The sequence below is a fragment of the Heterodontus francisci genome, chromosome 6, assembly GCF_036365525.1.
Source record: "Heterodontus francisci isolate sHetFra1 chromosome 6, sHetFra1.hap1, whole genome shotgun sequence".
Lineage (NCBI taxonomy): Eukaryota > Metazoa > Chordata > Chondrichthyes > Heterodontiformes > Heterodontidae > Heterodontus > Heterodontus francisci.
Window position 1 is genome coordinate 56069203 of NC_090376.1, and position 25422 is coordinate 56094624.

Sequence of the window (25422 nt, forward strand, 5' to 3'; positions counted from 1 at the left end):
GAGATTGCTTAACTTCATTTACCTCTATATTCTTAACTACTTTTCCTTTAGAGGTTGAGGTAGTTGAGATTTTATTTTAGCACATCTTACTGAAATGCTCTATTTTTCTGCATCACTGGCAGGGTTTAAAGGTGTCTTTTGCTCTCTCCCCATGGTGCCCCCTCCACCCCCAGTGTATCTTTTTTCCTGGTGCCTTTTGTTCTGGTGAAAGAACTGAACTGTTGCCGGAGGTTTCCTGTACCAAGGTCTTTCCTCACATCGCTGGATTGGTCTGTTATTCTAAGCCAATTGAAGTAGGAATCACAGGCTTTCAAGATTTCACCATATTTTGCTGATGTTTCATCAACACGTTGTCTTGCTATAATATTATTAGTTACAGTACCAATTAAATATAATGTATATTCACTTGCTCTGTTTCGGACCTGCTGTCCAATTTCAATGCAGTTCTATACCTTTTCCTCCATCGTACCCAGTTTTGAGTCTGATTGGATCTCTCATGACTTTTGAAACTCTCTGGCAGTCCCAAATTTTGATCCATTTAAAAAAAAAATGTTTTAGAGTGTTCCCCTTTAAGAAATTCTTCTTTTCAAGCTAGCTTGCTTTAATGGAATGTTGCAGGTGCTTGGAAGTGTAGCAGGTGCTTAAGAGCATTCTCACTTTTTTATAGGTTCTCTAGGGGTTTCCCCCTTGCTTAAGCAGTTCACTGAAATGTTTACACAGCTACCTATTGGAATTGGAGATGCTTTTTGAGAGATAGAGTTTATATATCTTCTTCAAGCTTGACTGTTTAATGTTTTTTTTCAACTGCTTTAAAGGCGACTCTGTTGTGTTCTGGGGTTTCCAGCTCTTTTATTTTGTTCTTCACTGTTGGACTTTTTTTCAGTTCACACACTTTTCAGGGTTTTTTCCCCTTTTTTTCTCTCTCTTGCTCACTTACAGCCTTTAGAAAATTAATTTTTTAAGCTCTTCAAAGGCTTTTGAACTCACAATTTCTCGATCATCGCACAATGACTCACCTAATCACTTGCTTTTCAGCCATGCTTCCGTTCTATGGAGTTTTACTCCGCCTTCTAAGGTCTGTAGTTTGTTTTTTCTCTTCAGCCACTTGTTTTAAAGTTTCTTCTCTTCTAGCTGAAGGATGATTGTTGCTTCATATTTTCTCTTCTGGGTAAAGGACTTTGATCCCAGCACTGTTCACCATGTTACAAATTTGGTTCTTTATGCTGCCACTGTATAGAGTCTAGCCAGAGAGGTTCTTAGACTGTAGTGTTTAAACATTATTCTTTATTATATAGTAACTATATACGCTCCACACTCGCCTGTGTATCTCCTTCAAAAGCCACGGTGTAACGGTTTGAGTCTCTCCCACATGATCTCTTACCTCATCCTGGTGGGCAGTAATCTTTACATTCTCTCAAGATTAACCCTTTGACACCTTTGTACTACAGATAGTTCTTGCACATCTCTGTATTTCGCTGCAGATTTATTCTTCTATCTCCCTGTTACTATTTGGAGGACTATAGAATATCCCTAGTAGTGTGATCATACCTTTTTTTGCTCCTCAACGCTAACCAAATGGATTCTGTCCTTGCCCCTTCAAGGACATCTGGACATCCCCCATTTCCAGCCTTCCCTAATCAAGACTGTTACCTCACCTCCCTTTTTTCCTTCTTTATCTTTTCTGAACACTTTATATCCTTGTATATTAAGCACCCAGTCCTTACCATTTTTAAGCCACATTTCTGTTATTGCCACGATATCATATTCCCACATTGCTATTTGTGTTTGTAGCTCACCAGCCATATTCACCACACTTTGTGCATTTACACACTTGCATTGTAATCCTGTCTTTGCATTCCTCGTAGTCCTTCTTAGTCCACTCCCATCTAATACGGAACTACTCCCTTCTCTAGGACTGTCTAACACTCTCACTCTGACCCCACCTAATACTTTGCTACTTCCTACTCTAGTCCAGGCCCTTTATCCTGTTAGTTTTCCTGGTACATTTTCTCTAGTGATAAATTTGTTAAAAGTACCTCCCTCACTTTTTCGTCTTGATTTTCTACTATTCTTGGGATGCTTTTTGTGTCTTCTCCTGTGAAGACAGATACAAAATACTGATTCAACGTCTTTGCCATTTCCTTGTTTCCTATTTTTAATTCCCCAGTCTCATCCTCTAAGGAACCAACACTTACTTTAGCTACTCTCTTCCTTTTTATATATTTGTAAAAGCTTTTACTGTCTGTTTTTATATTTCTTGCAGGTTTACTCTCATACACTAATTTCTCCCTCTTTTTTTTTAAAAGTCATCACCTGCTGGTTTCTAAAATCTTCCCAAACTTCTGGCCTACCACTAATCTTTGCAGCATTGTAAGCTTTTTCTTTCAATTTGATACCATCCTTAACTACCTTAATTAGCCTTGAATGGTACATCCTTCTCAGAGTCTTTCTCAATGGAATATGTTTGTTGACAATTATGAAATATCTCCTTAAATGTCTGTCACTGCTTCTCTACTGTCTTACCTTTTGATTTATTTTCCCAGTTCACTTTAGCCAACTCTATCTTCATACCCTTGTATTTGCCTCTATTTAAGTTTAAAACCCTGGTTTCAGACTCAAACTTCTCATTCTCAAACTGAATGCAAAATTCTATCATGTTGTGATCACTTTTGCCTAGAAGTTACTTTACTTTGAGGTCATTTATTAATCCTGTTTGACTACATATTACCAGGTCCAAAACAGCCTGCTCCTGGGTTGTTCCAAGAAACTGTCCCTAATACGCTCTAGGAACTCATCTTCCAGGCTACCTTTGCCAATTTAATTAATCCAATCTATATGAAGATTAAAATCACCCACGATTATTGCAGTACCTTTCCTACAAGCCCCCATTATTTCTTGATTTATACTCTGTCCGATAGTGTAGCTACTGTTAGGGAGCCAATGAACTACTCCACCAATGACTTCTTTCCTTTTTTATTTCTCATCACCACCCAAACTGATTCTACATCTTAATTTTCCAAACCAAGATCATTTCTCACTATTGTACTGATCTCACCCTTTATTAACAGAGTTACCCCACCTACTTTTCCTTTCTTCCTATCCTTCCTATATATCAACTACCCTTGAATATTTAGTTCCCAGCCTTGGTCACCTTGAAACCACATCTCTGTAATGGCGATCATATCATACCCATTTATTTCTATTTGTGCTATTAATTCATCCATCTTGTTATAAATGCCGTGCGCATTCAAACAAAAAGCCTTTAATTCTGTCTTTACCATTTTTCCCTATTCAGACCTTATTTTCTGGCGAACTCTTATTTTTGTACGCTCTGGTCCTTCCTGTCACACTCTGATTATCATTATCTTTATTGCTGTCCTGCACCGTTGTCCTTTCTCATTAACTTGCTAAATTTCCCCTCACCTGAATCTTCCCCCTGACTATTTAATTTAAAGCCCTAGCTACAGTCTTAGTTATATAATTTTCCAGGACACTGGTCACAACTAAAAAAAAAAACACAGTTCAGATGAAAGCCATCCCAGTACTGGTGACAGTGCCCCATGAATCAAGACCCATGAATCGAAACCCATTTCTCCCACACCAATCTTTGAGCCACACATTCAACTCTCTGATCTTATTGACCCTATGCTAATTTGCTTGTGGCTCAGGTAGTAATCCAGAGATTATTGCCTTTGTGGTTCTGCTTTTAATTTAGCCCCTAACTGCTCATACTTCATCAGTGGAACCTCTTTCTTAGTCCTATCTATGTTGTTAGTACCCACATGGACCCTCCCACTCCAAGTTCCTCTCCATCCCCAAGGAGATGTCCTTCACTCTGGCTCCGGGCAGGCAACACAGCCTTAAGGACTCACACTCTCGGCTGCAGAGAACTATATCCGAGGAGCCGTTCCTCCCCCAAGAATAGTCAAACCTACACTTCCAGCCTCTGTCTGGACCTACATCCAAGTTAGAAGTTGGCAGAAGTGCAAGCCTCATTTATTGCAAATCATAGCTGGCATTTAACAAGGAGGCAGTCGCCCTGCCCACCAGCTAGAAAACCAAGGTGAGCCTGCCTCCAGGGTCCAGGGCCTACTGCAATCCCAGCAGTGGCCATCGCTCCTAGCAGTGCTGCTGGGACTGAAGAGGTACCGGCCCTCTGATTGGCTGGGAGCTCTTAGAGGCAGGCCATCCTGTTGGGATTGCAGTAGGCCCTGGACCCAGCCAGCAATGGAGGTCGGAGAATGAGCTAATTGTGGTCTCGGCTTGCTGGGGCCAATCAGCCAGGCCCTGGTGAGGGGGATCGATCATGAGGGCATGGTGGGGTGGTATTCTAACAGGAGTGGCCTGTACAACTGGGAGGCCTTCTGTGGGGCTCAAGCTGTCCTATCAGGTGGGACCCCCTCTCTCCACCCCCCCCACCCCCCCACCGAGCATGCAAGGAGGCTGCCAGGTTTTACTGGACAGCCCAGCCAGATTTTACTGGGCGGTCCAGCCAGGTATCAAAGTGCCAATCTGCCGCTAGCAAAATACCAGCACCGGCAGGAAGAGGCCCTTAAGTGGCCATTAATTGGACACTTGAGGACCACAATTGGCCTATGGGCAGGCAGGCTGCTTGCCTCCTCCCCTGCTGCTGGTAAAATACCAGTGGAGGTGGGTAGGCAACTGGGATGGCACCCCTGCTATCCTACCTGATTTTATGCCTCCTGCTTCCCAGCTTGCTTCAGAGGGTGGGGGACAGGGAGTGCAGGGTGACGTAAAATTCTAGCTCATGGGTCAGACAAGAATGTTCCAGGGAGGGTAGCTATGAGGGTGTCATAGCGACTGTGGGATTGTAATGGCTCCTGCCTTTGTGAAGATGTAATGGGGGTAGAGCCGCCTGCTTGCTGTATGGTGGCACAGCAGCAGAACCAAGAACAGAGCCTACACAAAGAGGAGATTCCTGACACATCCTCTTGTTGGCTGTCGCAGCCCACAGCCTCATCTACAAATGACATTCTGGACTGGGTCTCATTGCTAAAGGTCTATAATCAAATTACAGGCCTGTAGCTTTCTTTTTGTTTACTTTTGGCTGAGTTTCCTGACCATGCAACCACTTGGTGGCGCAGTACTTGCACGTGCAGATGCAGCCTCATGCACTGAAACGTCACTGTCTGTGACGTTTTAGGCAGCTGCCAGGATTAAAGATGGCACTGCCCAGTTTATCACAAAAAAAAATTCAATCGCTGCAATCCACTCCACCTCTAACAATATCCCGCTTCCCGTCCCCGTCGCTGCCTCCTGTGCCAGTCTGCCTGCCGCTTGCTCCCAGCCTCACTGCTGCCTTCCCTCAGCCACACAATCTCTGCTTCAACACCATCACCCCCCACCTGTCGGCCACTCGCTCCCCCTTGCCGCTTCCTCCCCGTCAGCCGCTCACTTGGCTCACCGATTCAATCGCATCCCACCCCGCCCTTCGTCAGCCACTCTCTCCAGACCTTGCCGTTTCTGCCCACCGCCCCCCCCCCACCCCCACCGTCCTCCCACTTCTCCACCCCCCCCCCAATCCCCGCTCCTGCTCCCCATGGGGGATGTGGGGGGTGGGGGGGGAGAGAGAGAATGGCAAGATAGGGATAGGCAGAGGAGGGGAAGGAGACTGCGAGTGAGAGACTGGGGGAAGAGGGGGAAGTGGGAAGAAGCTGGGGGGGAAGTTTGGGAGGTGGGAGTGGGGTGGGTGGAATAAAGAGGCGAGCTGGAGCGGGTGGATGACGGGGGTGGGGTTCGAAGCAGTGAGCAAATCGAGGGGGAGCGAATGGCCGACAGGTGGTGGGGGGGTGGGGGGGGGGTGGGTGGCTGTTGCAGCGGGGAGCGTGTGGCTGAGGGGAGGCAGCGGCAAGTCTGTGAGGGAGTGGCGAGTAGACAGGCGCAGGAGGTAGTGCCGGGGAAGAGAAGCGGGATGACGTTCCAGTATGCGATGACGTTTTTGCTCGCATGCACAACTATTCCTGGAAAGAACAGAGGCTGCACATGCGCAGCACCTTACTGACAGCAAGAGACTGTTCTGCACATGTGCACAGCTGGGAGCGCTCTGATGACGTCAGGGCGCTGGATGCATTGTCAGGAATCACTTTGTTTTCTTTTCGTGTTCAATAAACATTGCAAATTGAAAGACTGGCAAGGAGAGGTGGTGAAAAAAAAGTTGAATTTTGAACCTTACTAATTATCTGTAACTCTATTTTGTTGACATGTTAATGCTGATCGCTTACACCCGTGATGCAAATTCTAAAGGGGAGAGAGAGAAAAAATTCAGTTAAGACGAAGGCAGAAAGGCAATTTGTTTCCTTATTCGAAGTTGATTTCTCTTGAAAGAAAAATGTTGAATTTTGAAAGCAAAGAATGACTTCTTCAGGGAAACAGATAGATGAGGACAGAACTGCAAGGGAGTTTCTAGCTGGTCACCAGGTGCGTTAGTGGGAGTGAGTGAAGAGTGGATGGAGGACTGCTTCAGACAAGTGACAGTCAAGCAAGGGAGAGGATACAGAGTTCAAGAGGGAAAGGATGCATGTGCAGATGTGGTAAGAAGGGAAATGCGTAGTGAGATAAGGAATGGGGAAGGAAGGCACTGAAGGCCACATTTTCTCTATAAACACCACTCCAAATGCTGCCTGCAGCCAATTGGTGACTGTATTCTCATGAACATCACTACATCACCGAGTTCAATGGGTGGATGCAAGAGATCCCATGGCACTGTCTGAAGAACAGTAGGGGGAGTTGTCTCTCTGTATCCTGGCCATCACTTATCCCTTAATGAACACAAACAAAACAGATTAATAGGTATTTTTTTCAATTTGTTTTTTGTGAGCCTTGCTTTGTGCAGATTGGCTGCCACATTTACCTGACCACACTTCGAAAGTGATTCATTGCTTGTAAAGTGCTTTGAGACATCCTGAGGCTATGAAAGATGTCATACAAACACAAGTTTGTTCTTAATACGTATTTATTTTGATAGATGCAGTAACTACAATTCATTGCCATTGGAATCACCAAACATGAATCAGCAATTCCAGGTATGTATTTTATTAATATTTTCAAATAAGCAGGACAATCACTAGACCACAGTGAACCCTGTTGGAATTCTACCTTGGTAAGGTCCAATGTTTACATAGTCATTTAATATACTTAATCTCCACCCATAATTGAACATTTCCATTTGACTGCTACTAAACAAATAAGGGCATGAATGGGGAGGGGGGGGGTGGTAAAGGCCTGCTACCCGACCCGAACCCGACAGGACCTGACGACATGTGTCGGGTTCAGGTTGGGTTGGGCCGCTCTTCCAGGTCCTGCCTTCGGGCTCGGGTCAGGTTGGGCCGGGTCTGGGTCAGACACACACAGCATGGTAAGTGTTAAAAGTTAAAAACTTACTGAGCTGCGAGTCTGGGACGTCAAGCAGGGAAACTGGGTCTGCGCATTGAGCGTCTCTATGACGTCATCACGCTTATGCTGCAGCTTCCGGCAGATTGGGAGTCAGAAGGTAAGTGAAGGGAACATTCAGGTGGTTGGGTCGAGCTTGGGTTGGGTCGGGCTCGGGGGCGAAATTGGAGGGACTCGGGCCGGGTCGGGCTTGGGTCCCATGTGGTTTCATCAGGTTCAGGTTGGGTTTTTTTTTGGTGACTTGAGCAGGCCTTTAATGGGGGGCACAATTAGGCAATGATTCCAGACAGAACCTGAGTCTAACAGGTTTCCACCTCTCTAAAGTTGTCTTGACAGATTGCCCTGCCATGAGAGGAGGAAGAATTCTGCCCTCCCTAACATGTTGGAAAACAGTTTTGAGGCTGTTTTTATGTAGTGTTCCAACTTCTTTGGGAATTCCACACAATACTTCCCATAGGCTGTAAGTCAAGCAGGCATAGATCATTTTTGGACCTAGTGAAGATCCCAAGAGTGAAAAACACAGAGCAAAGAATTTTTGTTTTAAGGTTTTGCCTGTGAGCTGATCCAGGCCTTGACCTCCCCATTCCAGACTGGTCGGGTGCTTCTCCAGGTTTCTGGTTGGGCTAGTTTACATGCACAGGAATCTGCCCCAACAATTTAAGTAACCCCGTCCCCAGGATTAGGAATGGGGCTAGCAGCAGGTCAAAGCAACAGGTGGAGAAGCCATCCCATTCAACTTTGAGCAGGCACAACAGTGCCTTGGAATTTCTGTCCTTTTTACTGTTACCAAAATTGGAAGCCTCAAATTCACTAAGTATTAAAACTTGAAGTACATATAAATGTAAAATGTGCAATGATAAAAGACCAATAATATAAACATGTGCAATTAATAATGAGATGGACTCCCTGTGCACTTTGTTTAATCTCCTGAGGAAAATATAAAACCATGGGTAGCACTTTCAAGAAGAGAAATGTCTGCCAATTTCCTTCCTGATTCTGAAAGCAATTGAGTGGAAAACTCTAAGAAGTCAATCTAATATTATTCCGCTCTCTATATTGCATTCCCTAAATAACATCCTTGTGGCCAGACTGGGACTGGTGTCTTGTATTCTGTAGATTATATGCTTACCTATGCTTATACAACCTCTACAACCTTTAATACCTTTCACATTTAGATATCCATGCGATTTTTACAAAATAGTTAATCAATGAACACATATTTACTACCCTGTGAGGGAAAATAAACTGAGCAATGCCCTTCACTTAGGTGAAATAAACCCATCTTTGATATCAGTGTTATGGAGAAGGATTGTATTTGAGAATTCTTAAAACCTATTCTCAAAGATTCAATAAATTAAGCTTTATCATTTTATTTTTTCAAAAGCACGGGCCCCGAATTGGGACTGTGTGCCCCAACCGGGAGGTCTGAGACCAACTGCATAGGGAGGTTTTTACAACGAAAAATTACTCAAAAACTTAATGTTAGTTGATAGCTGCAGTGGCTGCTGAAGAATTCTGAGTGGCGCAGGCCCAACTCAATGATGTCTGTAGATAACCCCCTCGGATGCTGGGGTAAAAGTGTCAAAGCAGTCAGATACACAACTCTTTTCTTTTCAAGCAAAGTTATTTATTTCTTCAGGGTACAGAGTCTATATAGCATGCATAGGCATATGCAGAGGCTAGGTGACTGCAGAATCACGTACACACTCACTCAGTCACCCTTCCTTATACCCTTACTGTGGATCAGAAACTATCAAAACCCACTAAACCAATCACTGGCTTACAAACAAAATCACATTACCCAGTTGTAAAAGTGCCACATACGCAGGGTCTTAAATTGCTTAGCTTTCAATCCAATGTCCCTCGCACATCATATTTTTTGTCCATTGGCCCCTTATCAGGGTAGCTGTGACTACACCAGAAAACATATATCTGTACCAAGGAGACACAGCATTTCTACCCCTTAGGAGGCACACACTATCCTGCCTCCCAGCAGATTATGACCTTCTTTATTTGCTTACCAAATTCCAGTCGAGAGGCCTAACCCTGGTACCCAGTACATTCAGCACTTCTGTGTGTGTCTAATATCCATCCTTAGCATACACCTATGCATGCTATGTAGACTCTGTACCCTGAAGAAATAAAGAACTTTGCTTGAAAAGAAAGGAGTTTGTATCTGACTGTTTTGACACGTTTACCCCAGCATCCGAGGGGGTTATCTACAGACATCATTGAGTTGGGCCTGCCCCACTCAGAATTCTTCAGCAGCCACTGTAGCTATCAACTAATAACACTTTCCTAGCCTAAATATCTAATATTGCCTGACTACCTTAGTAGCCTAACTTATCGGTCTCACACGTTCCAAGACTCATCGATGCTGAAATTCTCTGACGGGACCTATAACAGCTCTTACATCACTCATTTACATATTTAAGGGACCTAATGCTAGTTTTAGGCGGCCACCAGGGATGCTTGGAAAATGGCCTGATCCAATTTTGCATTGAACATTTTTTACTTGTTCTAGGGGTCCCTAAAATTGGGCCTCATTGCATCCATTTTACACCATAAAAAGGGCACAATGAGGTCCAATTTCCCATCCCATATCTTTTAAGAAGAAGGATAACTATTGAAAGAAAGAGAATACTTCCTTTTTTCAGTAATTTAGCAGCGGTATTGAATGAAAGAATAAAGTTTAGAAACTTAGGAGTATGTTATGCGCTCTATAAAAACATTTGTGCTGTGTTTTATGCTATCTATGTATTCTCCCTTCAGGGTATTAATTCTGCCACTTAAATTGTGAATTCTATGAATAAACAGCATTAATTAAGAGAATGTAATTTACCTCAGGTAAGGTTGAAGGCAGCGGCAGTCCCCCATGTTGAAAGAAAAATATATGTGTATCGTGACTTTGGTAAACAAATGCATTCTAAAGTCCTTGGTCAAGATCTGGAAACAAAGACCATCAGTAGTAAGTAAACAGCAGTTATGATATTTTATAATTATAAAATATAATTTTAGTATGTCTCCAGGACACACATTATTCATCAGCTAAGTAGGTGAAACAAAGTCTTTTTCTAAGGCATTTGCCAGTATCAATCTTGCTTTAGTATATTGCAAAGCGCACCTAGGAACATAGGATTTAGGAGCAGGAGTAGGCCATTCCGCCCTTCGATGAGACCATGGCTGATCTGGTTCTGGTCTCAACTCTGCTTTCCTGTCTGTCCCCCATAACTCTTGACTCCCTTGTCTATCAAAACCTATCCAACTCAGCCTTGAATAAATTCAATGTCCCAGCCTCCACTGTTTTCTAGGGAAGAGAATTCCACAGACTAACGACCCTTTGAGAAAAAAAAATTCTCCTCATCTCCACCTTAAAAGGGAGACCTCTTATTAAACTGTGTCCCCTAGTTCTAGAGGAAACATCCTCCCAGTATCCACTCTATCAAGCCCCCTCAGGATCTTATATGTTTCATTAAGATTACCTCTCATTCTTCTAAACCGCAATGGGTATAAGCCCAACCTGTTCAACCTTTCTTCATAAGATAAGCCCTTCATCCCCGGAATTAGTCGAGTGAACCTTCTCCGAACTGCTTTTAATGCAATTATATCCTTTTTCAAATAAGGAGACCAAAACTGTGCACAATGCTCCAGACGTGGTCTCACCAAGGTCCTGTTCAGCTGCAGTAAACTGTCTCTACTTTTATACTCAATTCCCCTTGCAATGAACACCAACATTCCATTTGCCTTCCTAATCCCTTGCTGTATCTGTTTACTAACTTTTTGTGATTCATTTACCAGGACACTCAGATCCCTATGTACAACCAAGTTCTGCAATCTCTCTCCATTTAAATAGTATACAGCTTTTCTATTCTTCCTGCAAAGTGGACAAGTTCATATTTTCCCATATTATACTCCATCTGCCAGATTTTTGCCCACTTACTTAACCTATCTATATCCCTTTGTAGACTTTTGGTGTCGTTGGCAGATTTAGCTGCCATACATTCGGTCCCTTCATCCAAGCCATTGATATAAATTGTAAATAGTTGAGGCCCCAGTACTGATCCCTATGGCACTCCACTAGTTACAGCCTGCCAACCCAAAAAAGACCTATTAATCCCTACTCTTTTCTTCCTATTCGTGAACCAGTCCTTTAATCATGCTACTATGTTACCCCCTACACCGTGTGCACCTATCTTGTGTCGTAACCTTTGATGTGGCACCTTATCAAATGTCTTTTGGAAATCCAAGTACACCACATCTACAGGTTCCCCTTTATCCACTTAGCTTCTACTACCTCAAAGAACTCAAATAACTTAGTTAAACACAATTTCCCTTTCACAAAACCATGTTGACTCTTTCTATTATGATTTTCTAAGTATCCTGCTACAACTGCCTTAATAATGGATTCTAGTAATTTCCTTATGACAGATGTTAGGAAACTATAGGCCAGTTAGCCTGCTTTCTTTCTCCGTATTTTCTTGAATAGAGGTGTTACATTTACAATTTTTTTCCAATCTGCTGGGACACATTCAGAATCTAAGGAATTTTGGAAGATTATAACCAAAGCCTCCAATATCTCTGCAGCCACTTCTTTTAAGAGCCCAGCATGCAGGCCATCTAGTCCTGGGGACTTGTCAGCCTTTAGGTCTAATAGTTTTCCCAGAATCTTTCCCATGGTGATGGTAATTATTTTAAGTTCCTCCCTCCCTTTCACCTATTGACTTTCAAGTCTCTTTGGGAAAGTTTCTAAATCTTCTACAGTGAAGACAGACGCAAAATACCTGTTCAACGCCTTTGCCATTTCCTTGTTTTCCATCATCAATTCCCCTGGCTCACTCTCTAGAGGACCAACTCCAGCTTTAGTTACTCTTTTCCTATTTAAATATTTGTAGAAACTCTTACTATCCATTTTTATATTACTAGCTAGTTTTCTCTCATACTTTACTTTCTCCCTCTATTATTTTTTCATCACTTGTATAGTCAAGTGTTTTATCTTTATGTAGATAAATATAATGGTGCATTATGTTCTCTGGTTACAGTTCATACTTATTTTTATTTGTTATTAATGCTTTTTTTTGATCATTTTGTAATTGTAGTGGGTGAACATGAAAAGATCTTGGGAACTGAAGATTTAAGTAATTCTGAGTTACAAAAAAGCACCATAGATGAGGAAGGTGTTAAAAATTACAACCACCTAGCAATAAAATACGGAAATGACAATAAAACGAACATTTTGCTGAATACTTCTGAGTTAAGTGAAAATGCCGGGGGACAGTCGCTGCCAGTTGGGTGCAACATTGAAAATGTGAAGCACACTCTTCTGTCGAGCAACGTTCATGCTATTCAGCAAAAAGGAAATGATTGTGCTGTTGTTGAAACCGGTCACTCCAAAACTGACAATGCAATATCAAATTCAGCATCTGGCCTACAGTCTTCCATTATTGAGCCTAAAGATATGTGTCAAAACTATCCAATGGACTGTACTAATGACATTCTGATAACACATACTGATGGTTATTTGTCAAACAGCAAGCATGAAAACATCAGAGCATCATTACTGAATCTGTTATCCAAATCACGGTCTCTCCCAGTTGTTGCCAAGAGCAATAAAAATAGGCAACAAAGTTACTCATCAAACAATATTTGTGTCCCTTCACAAAGAGACAAAGGTTATTCACAAAACAACAGTGAATCCTCATCATTAAGCTCAGTTACGGGAACAAGAAGTCTTAACGTTTGCAACAAAGGTGTGCTACAACAGGATTTGTCAGATTGTTCACTTAACTCTTCACAAAAAGGTGACAGTGCTTTTTTTTTAAAAGGCAGAAAATTAAAATCCATCCCTACAGTTTCATCACCGGTTCCAGTACATACTCCACATTCTCCTCTGCTTTCCACATATACTGACAGCAAATGGAATACTAATACACAAAATTGTGATAATGCCACTTCCCAAAGAGGCAGTATCAATGAATCTTTGCAAATCAGTCAACATAAACTCAATAGATCACTTTCATTGTCAGAACCAGTGAGTCAACCAAGAGCTACTTTATTTATCACGATTAGCAACAAAAATAAGCAGCAATATTCTAAGTCAGACAACATGAACATTGGTACACACAGTAAATGTAATGATAGCTGTAGGGATGGAAAGGAAAGAACTCCTTTGTTTACAGAAAAATTTTCAGTCGTTCCTATCGCATTGAGTGAAACCAGAACGGAACCTGCCACAGTAAGAGATGCTGACGGCCCTTTGCCAGAAAGTGAAAATAACAATTGGAAACACAATTGCGAAGATAAGGGCAGAAGTATGTCTTTATTACCAACCAAGCTAATTGGTTCACAGCTTCCTACATGTGTAACAACATGCATGGACAGTAATGTGTTACAGACTTGTGCGCCAAACCGAACAAATGCTGCCTTGCAATCAGGTGGTAATGGTTATTTACAAAAAGTTAAACATGGAATGAGTCATGAGCTTTCAGCAGATCCAAAAACTGCACCACAATGTGTAACAAATGTAATTTATTACAAGAGTGCAATACAGAGCAATCATCCAAAAAATGATGATGTCACCTTAGAAAATATGAATAATGATTCTTTACAAAATGATGAATCAGAAACAAGTAGTGCAACAGGAATGACAATAACACAATCTCCAAACTATACTTACAAAGCATTTGCTTCCCAAAGCCCATCATTAACCAGCAACGACCTTCATTTGGATAGAAATTCTAACCAAAATTCCAAACAGGCATCTGTCATTACACTATCAACAGATCAATGCCTTAGCTACAAGTTTCCTGTACCTTACAGCTACAAGTACCATTTACTGGGTCATTTAGCTAAGAGTACTGACATAACTGCAGACAGAACAGGTAATGAGCATAAATCTGATCCAAATTGTGTACTTCCATTACGAGACTCAACAAAAGCACCTCCTTCAGAAACCAAAAATAGCATGAAAAATACTTTACAGAATTACCCATCACACACAATCAATAGCAATTTGCCCAAAATACCCTGTGTTGATAACATTCAAAATTATAAATCTGAAATGACAAGCGCACCATCATCAGTTGTAGTGATGCAACACTTGTCTATAAATACCAACAAAGGCAAGTCATCAAAAAATCACTCAAACAGTGGAAACAACAATAATGTACAGAAAAACACATCTGAAACAGTAAATGATGAACAGTCTTCTACAACTATCACACATATGCATCATAATACTTCACTGACATATTCCTCCCTCAGGGGAGGCAATGAATATTTACCAAAGGATAAATCTGAAACCAACAGTAAACTATCAGCACAAGATTTACTGAGAGGCCAAGAGTCTCCTACAAATTTCAATGACAGCAACCAAGATAAATCATTAGCTAATTTCCCACTCGGTGATAATACCACTATGGTTCCAGGAACTATTAAGAATGCAGAAAATTACCAATCTGAAAAAAATATTCCAATTTCATCACAAGATACACTAACTGGCCAACAATCTCCTACAAATACTCATAGCAATGTAGACAAGTTACTGATTCATTCCCCAGTGAGATCAGGCATTATCAAGAATTTAGAAAATGATCAACCTGAAAACTACAGAGTTGTTTCATTACCAGGTACAACAATTGATTCAAAGACTCCTTCAGATATTATACATGGTACCAAGAGCACACTTCAAAACTGGGAACGAAACAATGCTGGCATCACTATGATTAGAGGAATTACTAAAGATTATAAACAAGTAGATACATCTAAAATGGATATTACTCTTTCTGTACTGGATCCAGTTTCTAACCAGTTGTCTCTTATAGATAACACACATTGCAATGAACAGAAACCAGTGAGTCATTCTCCAAACAGAGCTGATATCACAGGGAACAGAAAAAGTCACGGCTCTTTGCAAAATTGCAATTCTGAAATCAGCACTGCAATTGTATCAAAGAAAGTGACTCATCAACTGCCTCCTATGAATATCATGTACAACAAAGATAAGCGACTGAATTATTTTCCAAACAGTATTGATAAAAAGAGAGAAGTTAAAGATCTTACAGAACAGGAGAAATCTGAAACTACTTATGCACCTTCATCCCTGGATCCAGTAACCAGCCAACCGTCTCCCGTAAATATTACACACAAAAATAGATATGAGTCACTGAATTGCTCATTCAACAATTCTGCTTTCACTGTGGATACTGGATTTAATAAATATTTGCAAAAGGACAACCCAGAAATCAGTCTAGGTCCTTCAACAGATTCTCTGAACAATGCTTACAAAAAGCAATATTTGCAAAAGGATAAACCTGACTGCAACAGTACAGATCCCTCACCAGATCTGCTGGTTGTTGAAGAATCTCCTACAGTTATCGCAGATAAAAGGAAAAATGGACTTCCACATTATTCAGGAAGTGTATCTGACATTTATTGTGATGAAGAGCCCTGTGATCGATTCAAATCTGAATTTTTGGGCAACACAAATAGTGCATTCTCATCACCACCAAATACCATACATAACCACCAAAACAAACCACTGATTCATCCCTTACTCAGCAATGACATCTATGTGGTCAGAGAAGGCAATCAGTTTTTACAAAAGAATAAATCTGAAAGCCATACTGTAGATCCATCATCAGAAATATTAACTGGCTTACAGTCCGTGACAATGAACACAGATATCAAGAAAGGTGCATTGCAGAATTATTCATCAGAGGTAACGGAAATTGCACATGATAAGAAATCTTGTGATACATTTACGTTCAAAAAATTGCATGAAACGAACAGTGCACACTTACCACCACCTCCAGTGACCAGTCAGTGCTTACCTACAATTCTCTCACACAACAACAAAAGCCATTCACGGCCTCATTCCCCACTGAGTGGAGATGCCATGTTGGACATGGGAGATAATGCGCGTTTACAAAAGGACAACAGAGAACTTTCAACACCAGATTCATTGACTGACCAACAGTCTCCTACAAACATCACACATGACAACATAAACAAGTCACTCACTCATTCTCCATTCATTGATGACATCTCTATGGGCCCAAGAGGTGTCAAAAATTTAGAAAATTATCAATCAGAAAACCATGGTGCAATTTCACCAGGTGGTGTGACTGGCCAGAGGACACCAACAAATTTCACACAGGGAGGGAAAAATACTCTGCAGAACTTGTCCCTAAATAATGATGACAACGCTTTGGGTGGAAGATTCAATAAAGATAATGAACAACAAGACCGTTCAGAGACTACCTATATATCTCCAGCATTGGATTCAGTGATTGCGCGACAGTTTTCAACTAATATCCTACACAGGAGTAAATATGAGTCACTGATATATTCACCAGACAGTCCAGTTGTCATTGCGGACGGAGGAAGCAATGTGTATTTACAAAAGGACAACACTGGACCTACACTGCCGGATTCATTGACTGACCAACAGTCTCCTGCAAATATACACAACAAAGTCAAGTCTGTGACCCATTTCCCACTCAGTGATGACACCGCTCTGGGTGCAGGAGTTACCAAGAATGCAAAAAATTACCAATCAGAAAAAAGCAATCCATTTCTATCACAAAATAAACTAACTGGACAACAGTCTCTTACAAATAAACACAGCAACATAGACAAACCATTGACTCATTCTTCAGAGAGTGGTGACATAGAGGTTAAAGAGAATTTACAAAAGTGTGAACCTAAGAGCAGCAGTGTCACTTCACCAGTATATCCATTCACTCCCCATAGCTCTGCTGCAAGTATTACAGATGTGAAGAAAAATACTTTGCAGCATTATATAACAAAGGTAACTGACATCTACCATCGTAAGAGACCTTCTGGTAGATTCAAATTAAATGCTTTGCTTAAAACTAAAGGTGCATCCTCAACATCATCTGCAATGACCAGCCAGTGGCTCCCTGAAAATATCTCAGGCAGCAGGAACCAGGACAAATCAAAGACTCTTTCACTGCTCAGAAATGACATCAGTCTGTTAGCAGGTATCGAAAATGCAGAAAAATACCAATCTGAAGAGAGCAATATGGTTTCATCAGCAGATAAATTGAATGAACAATGGAATAATACAAATATCACACAAGGCAGGAAAAATACATTACAGAATTGTCCCCCAAATATTGACAGCATCACTGTGGACAGAGAAGTTAAGAATATTTGTGATGAACGAGACAAATGTGAGACTAAGTGTATGCCTTCAGCACCGAAGCCAGTATCCAGCCAGTTGTCTTCTACAAACATTGGGCGTCGCAATGAACACAAGCCACTAAGTCATTTCTTAAACAGTGCTACTGTCAATGTACACAGAGAACGTCCTGACTATTTGGAAAAGTGCAAATATGAAACTAAAAGTGCACTTTTATCAGGGGATAAAGTAACTCAACAAAAATCTTCCACAAGTATGACACATAGCCACAAAGACAAGCCACTGAATCATTCAGCAGTTACTACTGATGTCAACGCGAGCAATAGAATTAATCAGGATTATAACCAGGACAAATTTAAGACCAACTGCATACATCCAGCACAGGATCCAGTGACCAGCCAACAGCCTTCCAAGAATATCACACACAGCGATAAATGTAAGACGCTCCTCAACAGTGCTACTGTCACTGCAGATACTGGAGTCAATGAAAATTTACAAAAGGACACACCAGAAACTAACAAAATTCCAGCAGGAGATTCACTAACTGGCTTACAGCCCACTACAACTATCAGAGGTATCGAGGAAGGTGCATTTCAGAATGATTCATCAAAGGCAATTGCAATTGCACATGATAAGAAATCTTTTGACATACTTAACTTTAAATTATTGCATGAAACAAACAGTGTACAGTTATCACCACCTCCAGTGAACTGTCAGTGGTTCCCTACTGATGTCACACACAACAACAAAAGCCATTCACGGCTTCATTCCAAACTGAGTGGAGTTGCCATGTTGGACATGGGAGATAATGAGTGTTTACAAAAGGACAACAGTGAACTTTCAACACCAGATTCATTGACTGACCAACAGTCTCCTACAAACATCACACATGACAACATAAACAAGTCACTCACTCATTCTCCATTCATTGATGACACCACTGTGGGCCCAAGAGGTGTCAAAAAATCAGTAAACCACGGTTCAATTTCACCATGTGGTGTGACTGGCCAGAGGACACCAACAGATATCACACAGGGAGGGAAAAATACTCTGCAGAACTTGCCCCTAAATAATGATGACATCACTTTGGATAGAAGATTCAATAAAGATAATGAACGACAAGACAAATCAGAGACCACCTATATATCTTCAGCATCGGATTCAGTGATTGGGCGACAGTTTTCAACTAATATCCCACACAGGAGTAAATATGAGTCACTGATATATTCACCAGACAGTCCAGTTGTCATTGCGGACGGAGGAAGCAATGTGTATTTACAAAAGGACAACACTGGACTTGCACTGCCGGATTCATTGACTGACCAACAGTCTCCTACAAATATACACAACAAAGTCAAGTCTGTGACCCATTTCCCACTCAGTGATGACACCGCTCTGGGTGCAGGAGTTACCAAGAATGCAAAAAATTACCAATCAGAAAAAAGCAATCCAATTCTATCACAAAATAAACTAACTGGACAACAGTCTCTTACAAATAAACACAGCAACATAGACAAACCATTGACTCATTCTTCAGAGAGTGGTGACATAGAGGTTAAAGAGAATTTACAAAAGTGTGAACCTAAGGGCAGCAGTGTCACTTCACCAGTATATCCATTCACTCCCCATAGCTCTGCTGCAAGTATTACAGATGTGAAGAAAAATATTTTGCAGCATTATATAACAAAGGTAACTGACATCTACCATCGTAAGAGACCTTCTGGTAGATTCAAATTAAATGCTTTGCTTAAAACTAAAGGTGCACCCTCAACATCATCTGCAGTGACCAGCCAGTGGCTCCCTGAAAATATCTCAGACAGCAGCAACCAGGACAAATCAAAGACTCTTTCCCTGCTCAGAAATGACATCAGTCTGTTAGCAGGTATCGAAAATGCAGAAAAATACCAATCCGAAGAGAGCAATATGGTTTCATCAGCAGATAAATTGAATGAACAATGGAATAATCCAAATATCACACAAGGCAGGAAAAATACATTACAGAATTGTCCCCCAAATATTGACAGCATCACTGTGGACAGAGAAGTTAAGAATATTTGTGATGCACGAGACAAATGTGAGACTAAGTGTATGCCTTCAGCACCGAAGCCAGTATCCAGCCAGCTGTCTCCTACAAACATTGGGCGTCGCAATGAACACAAGCCACTAAGTCATTTCTTAAACAGTGCTGCTGTCAATGTACACAGAGAACGTCCTGACTATTTGGAAAAGTGCAAATATGAAACTAAAAGTGCACTTTTATCAGGGGATAAAGTAACTCAACAAAAATCTTCCACAAGTATGACACATAGCCACAAAGACAAGCCACTGAATCATTCAGCAGTTACTACTGATGTCAACGCGAGCAATAGAATTAATCAGGATTATAACCAGGACAAGTTTAAGACCAGCTGCATACATCCAGCACAGGATCCAGTGACCAGCCAACAGCCTTCCAAGAATATCACACACAGCGATAAATGTAAGACGTTCCTCAACAGTGCTACTGTCACTGCAGATACAGAAGTCAATGAAAATTTACAAAAGGACACACCAGAAACTAACAAAATTCCAGCAGGAGATTCAAAAACTGACATACAATCCACTACAACTATCACAGAGTTCAGGAAAAATACCAGGCAGAATTATTCATCAAAAGTTACTGAAATTTATCATGATAAAATACCTTACAAAAGGTTAAACCTTAAAGTTTTACATAAAACAAATAGTGCTCCCTCATCACCGCCTAAGGCTCAATGGCTCACTACTAATATTATTCACAACAATCAAGATAAGCCATCAACTCATTCCACATTGAGTGGTGAATTTATAATGACCAGAGGAAACAATTTGTGTATACAAAGGAACAAATCTGAAAACATCAATGAATTTTCATTACTGTCTTCATTGGCTGGCCAACAGCTTCCTTCAAATATCATAAAAAGCAAACAAGCCATGTCACAGGCTCATTCTCCAAATAGAGGTGACTTTGTAATGGACACAGCAGATATCAAGAATCTCCAAAATTGCCAAACTGAAAAAAACAGAGGTGCTTTATTTCAGACACCAAATGACCAGTTTCAGAATTGGTTTCCAAACAATGAAATGTCTTTGAGTAGAAGACGTGGTGTTAATATGAAGCACTATAAATCAAAAACTGACATTGCTCTTTCATTACCGGATCTACTGATTGATGAAGAATCTTTGATAGATGTCACATGCAGCAAGAAAAGTAGGTATTTGAGAGAGTCATCAAAAAGTAGTGATATTACTTTGGATAGAGAATATAATGACAATTGTGAACAAATCAATAAGCGTTTAATCAGCAGCATTTCTTCATCACCTGATTCGGCACCCGCTCTTCTGTCTCCTACAAGTATTATACATAACAACAGGAATGTGATTTGGGATCATTCATCAAATAGTGCTAACTTCCCTTCACAAGACTATGACATTGCTAAAGAAGATGACAAATTATTCAGAAATAGAAGGAAACCATTCTGTGAAGAAATGTTTCAGAATAGGACATTGGGAACGTGGATGAAAAATACAAATGTTTCTAACTCCTTGCAACAAAGTTCTCCAGAGGAGAACCAGATTGATTCAGGTATCACAGATATTAATAACTTTCGTAATAGGTTAAATGCCTACAGTGATTTTTCTCGATACAGAGCAAGTTCCTCTAGTATTGATGAAGATTCTACGGTAAACAATAACTACCCGACAGGGACAGCCAGATTCTCAAAAGATTACTCCAGGTTTACAAGTTCTTTGATGCCCAATCCTCAGAATATACAAAGCAGGTATGGTACTATCTATAAGGCAAAAAGTTTGAAAGATATTATTTCAAATTGCAACCAGTCCTCTTTCCAAGATCATGAAAATGTATTTTCCACAAACAGCTATCATAATTCTAAACTAACTGTTCGAAACAGGCAAGTTAACCCCATTCACCAGTTTTCAAATCGTATAAAATCTAGCAGACTTTATCGATCTTATTCTGATCTCCCTTTTTCTAATGGGAATGAGTCTGACTATGACAACTGGACTTCAGACCATGGCAGTAAATTTAACCCAGCCAACCGTGAATTAGTAAATAGAAATGACAACACAAGAAATGTTTCTAAAGAAGAGAAAAAGAAAGAAACACACCTGGAGAACATGAAAAATGTGTTGGTAGTGGATAGATTATGGAAACCTGGATATCTTCACAAGAAAGCCTCATCTCCAAGAAGTGAGGATGTTTTCAATCGACTTACCAGTGGAGTAAATCAGGATCCAGGGGTGAATGAGGTTACTGTGCAGAATGATGAGTATTTTCCTGTAGACATTAAAATATTCTGGCCCAAGGAAAATCCCACAGATATATTAAGACTTTTGAGTTCATCATCCACAGGGAGTAAAATATCAGAGGACAGTCTTTCACCACAGCAACACCATACACCAGCTGTGACTGACAAACGGAACTTGTCTTGTTACTCGGATACAAACTCAGACACCACTACTGATGATGAGTACCTCTTGGATGGCAATGAAATTGTAAAGGAATCTGCATTATAATACTGTTCACCATATATAAGACTGAATGGCTGTGTATTTTATTGATTTGTAACAAATCACGTTTTATGATCTCCTGTTGGTGGCCATGGTCATCCCAATATGTGTTGATATGCTTTGAAGTATGATACTAAAATACTTAGTAATATTGATAGTATTTGTTCTGTTTTTTCAAAGTTTATAACATAGTTGTCTCTTTCAGTTATCTTTGGCAGTTGTGTGACACATTTTCTAAAATGGGAACTAGCTCTCTTAATTCTAGAAACATTTATATTTTACATTTTTAGGAGGACTTAATTCATACCTGTATACTAGTGATGAAAAGTGCATATTTAGTAGCAGTTGTGTACATTTATTTCAATGTGCACAGAAGGCCATCTACTCTAAAAGTGTAAATACATGGGATTTGGTTAAAAAATTATAGGTTAACACTTTAGGTAAGATCTTTCATCAGATTTCTGATGCAGGATCACATCTGAAACGTTAACCTATTTTTCTCTCTTATACTGATGGACCTGTTGTGCAATTCTAGTCTTTTCTGTTTTCATTTCAGATTTTCAGCTTCTGCAATTTTTCTTTCAAAGTGATTCCTGACAACACAGCCGGCCACTAACATCATCAGGCTGTGCCAAAATGCGTACATGCGCAGACAGGCTCCTGCTTTCTGCGCGTGTGCTGTGTTCCGACTTGCCAGGACTGGTTAGCACATGCGCCGATGACATCACCGCGTGACGTGTGCGTCTTCGGGCAACGCGCCTGGTCGGCCTCTGCACTGCGCTTTACGCGTACAGCAATGCAACGCCAACGGGTATTCACCCATGCGTCAAGCTCCGCTCCCCCCACCCTCGCTGCTCTCTCCGGCCGCTCTGCTCCCCCCCCCCCTCGCTGCTCTCTCCAGCCGCTCCGCTCTTTCAGTCACTCTGCTCCCCCCCTCGCTGAATCTCTCCGGCCGCTCCGCTTCCCCCACCCCCCCCCTTGCTGCTCTCTCCGGCTGCTCCGCTCTTTCGGCCGCTCCACTCCTCCCCTCGCTGCTCTCTACCGGCCGCTCTGCTCCCCCCCTCGCTGCTCTCTCCAGCCACTCTGCTCCCCCCTCCTGTACCCGGCCCGCTCCACTCCCCCCTCCCGTCCCCGGCCCGCTCTGCTCCCCCGCCTCCCCAGCATGCTCACTCACTCGCTCTCTCCCTCCCACCATTGTGTGCTGCCATGTGTTTAGGTTAGGTTGCCTTCGTGTGATTATTTGAGCAGCGCCATCTTTATTCCTGGCAGCTGCCTGAAGTCGCAGACTGTGACGTTTTAGTGGCACATGCTGCATTTGTGCATGTGCCACTGCAGCGCCACCTAGTGGTAGCGTTGTCAGCAAAAGCAGCCTTTTTCTTTTTGATCAAATGGGATTTCAAGTCTTTGTTGCTACAAATCCTATGATCTATTCATGTCTTCAAAAATATATTTAAGGGTCTCACCAAAACATTTTACAATAGAACATGCTTTGATCATAGACTTTGTACAGTATATATAACCTAATACTGTTAACCAAATAGATGTTAAAATACTTTTATAAGAAATTATGCTGCTAATAAAATAGTGCCTTTGTTTTTGCATTTGTATAACATTTCAAATATTTGGGCCTTAAACAAAGTACTTGTACAATTTGTCAGTGAAAATGTGAACTTCCTCTTTCTCTATTTTCCTGTCTATAAACTATGCATAAATAAATAAATTCAGAAAACAAAGTTTTTTGTTGTTGAGACTATGAATGTAATTAGAGGACACACAACAACTTTAATAAGTATACAAGTTTGGGAGATTTTTATTTGAAATAATATATCTCTAAATATACGAGAAATACAAATTTAGATTTTTTTTGTGGTAAAATGCCTTGCATACTAAACAAGGTGAATAATAAAGAAAGGAAAAACTTGCATTCACATAGCACCTTTAATAAACTCTGGATGCCACACAGGGTTTCACAGCCAATGAATTACTTGTGGAGCATAATCAATATTGTAATGTAGGCAAATGTGACAACTAATTTGTGTACAGCAATGTCCTTAAAACAGAAATGAGATAAATGACCAGATAATCTGTTTTTAGGTGTTGGTTGTGGAACAAATGTTGGGTAAGGCACCAGGAGAACTCCCTTGTGCTTTTTTGAATAATCCCCTAAGATCTTTTACATCCACCTGAGAGGACAAACTGGGCCTTGGTATAATGTCTTATTTCCTCAGTAGCGCATGGAAGTGAGTTAGTAACATATTATCTATCATATTTGAATTGATTTAGTATATGGCAACTGAGCAAGGTATTTGGCAGTGTTGATCAACTGATTATATTCAGTATCTGGAAAATGTGGCAAAGCATGTAAAAAAAAAGATAAAATGCCAGAATCTATAGCCAGTGTAGTATATGTATATGCTGGCACAGACACGATGGGCCAAGTCACCTCTTTCTGCCATAAACTTTCTATGATTCTATAGTAAGAGTATAAAGCTCCAGATGTTATACTGGGGTTTTACAATATACTAGTTAGACCATCCTTGGATTAGTATGTTCACCACACCACAAAAAACATGTACAAGAATCAATGACAAGACAAGGAGGAGGAATAAAACAATCCCAGATGTAAAAAGAATAAGCCATGTGAAAAAAATTGAAGAATTTCAAGCTCTGCAGACGAAAAACAAGTGCATTTTAAGACTCCGTCTTCGATGTAGGCAGTGGACATAAAGAAAATGTGGCCTGTGCGCACAGGGACCATGTCACGGAGCCGCCGCAATTTAAAACGTGATATGAAAGGAGGCCGGCCTCAACATCCAGTGCCATTTTAAAGGGCTTGCAGCCCAGAAAGAGTTTTTAAATTTTTAAAGAACCAGTAACTTTAAAGTTTGAAAAATCAACGCACAAGTCTTCCCATGCATTCTCCCACCCCCCACCCACCCCAATGGCATATTATGACATTCCTACCCTTTCCCCTCCCCCCCAGAATACAGATATTGAAAATTTGACCTTCCCCCCCCCACCCCCAACCAAAGTTTGGCACCTTTGTCCTTTACTCCTTCCCATCACATTCCCCCGCCCCGACCAATCCGCAGTGTTGTAACCCCGCTCCCCCCTCCCACACAGAGAAAATCCCATCCTCCCCCTCCCCACTGGTGTCGCGCCTCATTTCCCTGAACGGGGATACGAAGGCGTGGCATTGGTGGCTGCCCGAATAAAGATTGGAACATGGTGGCTGAATCGCTGCAGCCTACATGGTAAGTAGGCATTAACATATTTTAATGCAGGTCCTGTCGCCGAAT

At 41.2% G+C, this 25422-nt stretch overlaps 1 protein-coding gene across 3 annotated transcripts in view; it reads left to right on the top strand.

The window, feature by feature from the left end:
• LOC137371321 (serine-rich adhesin for platelets-like) overlaps positions 1–23788 on the top strand; it is a 48474-nt gene extending 24686 nt beyond the window's left edge. For all 3 annotated transcript variants that reach the window (XM_068033712.1, XM_068033714.1, XM_068033713.1), the window contains 3 exons: positions 6986–7043; positions 10258–10378; positions 12507–23788. In XM_068033712.1, coding sequence (XP_067889813.1) covers positions 6986–7043; positions 10258–10378; positions 12507–22129 — 9802 coding nt within the window. In that variant the 3' untranslated portion in view covers positions 22130–23788. The remainder of the gene's footprint in view (positions 1–6985; positions 7044–10257; positions 10379–12506) is intronic.
• The last annotated feature ends 1634 nt before the right edge of the window (positions 23789–25422 follow it).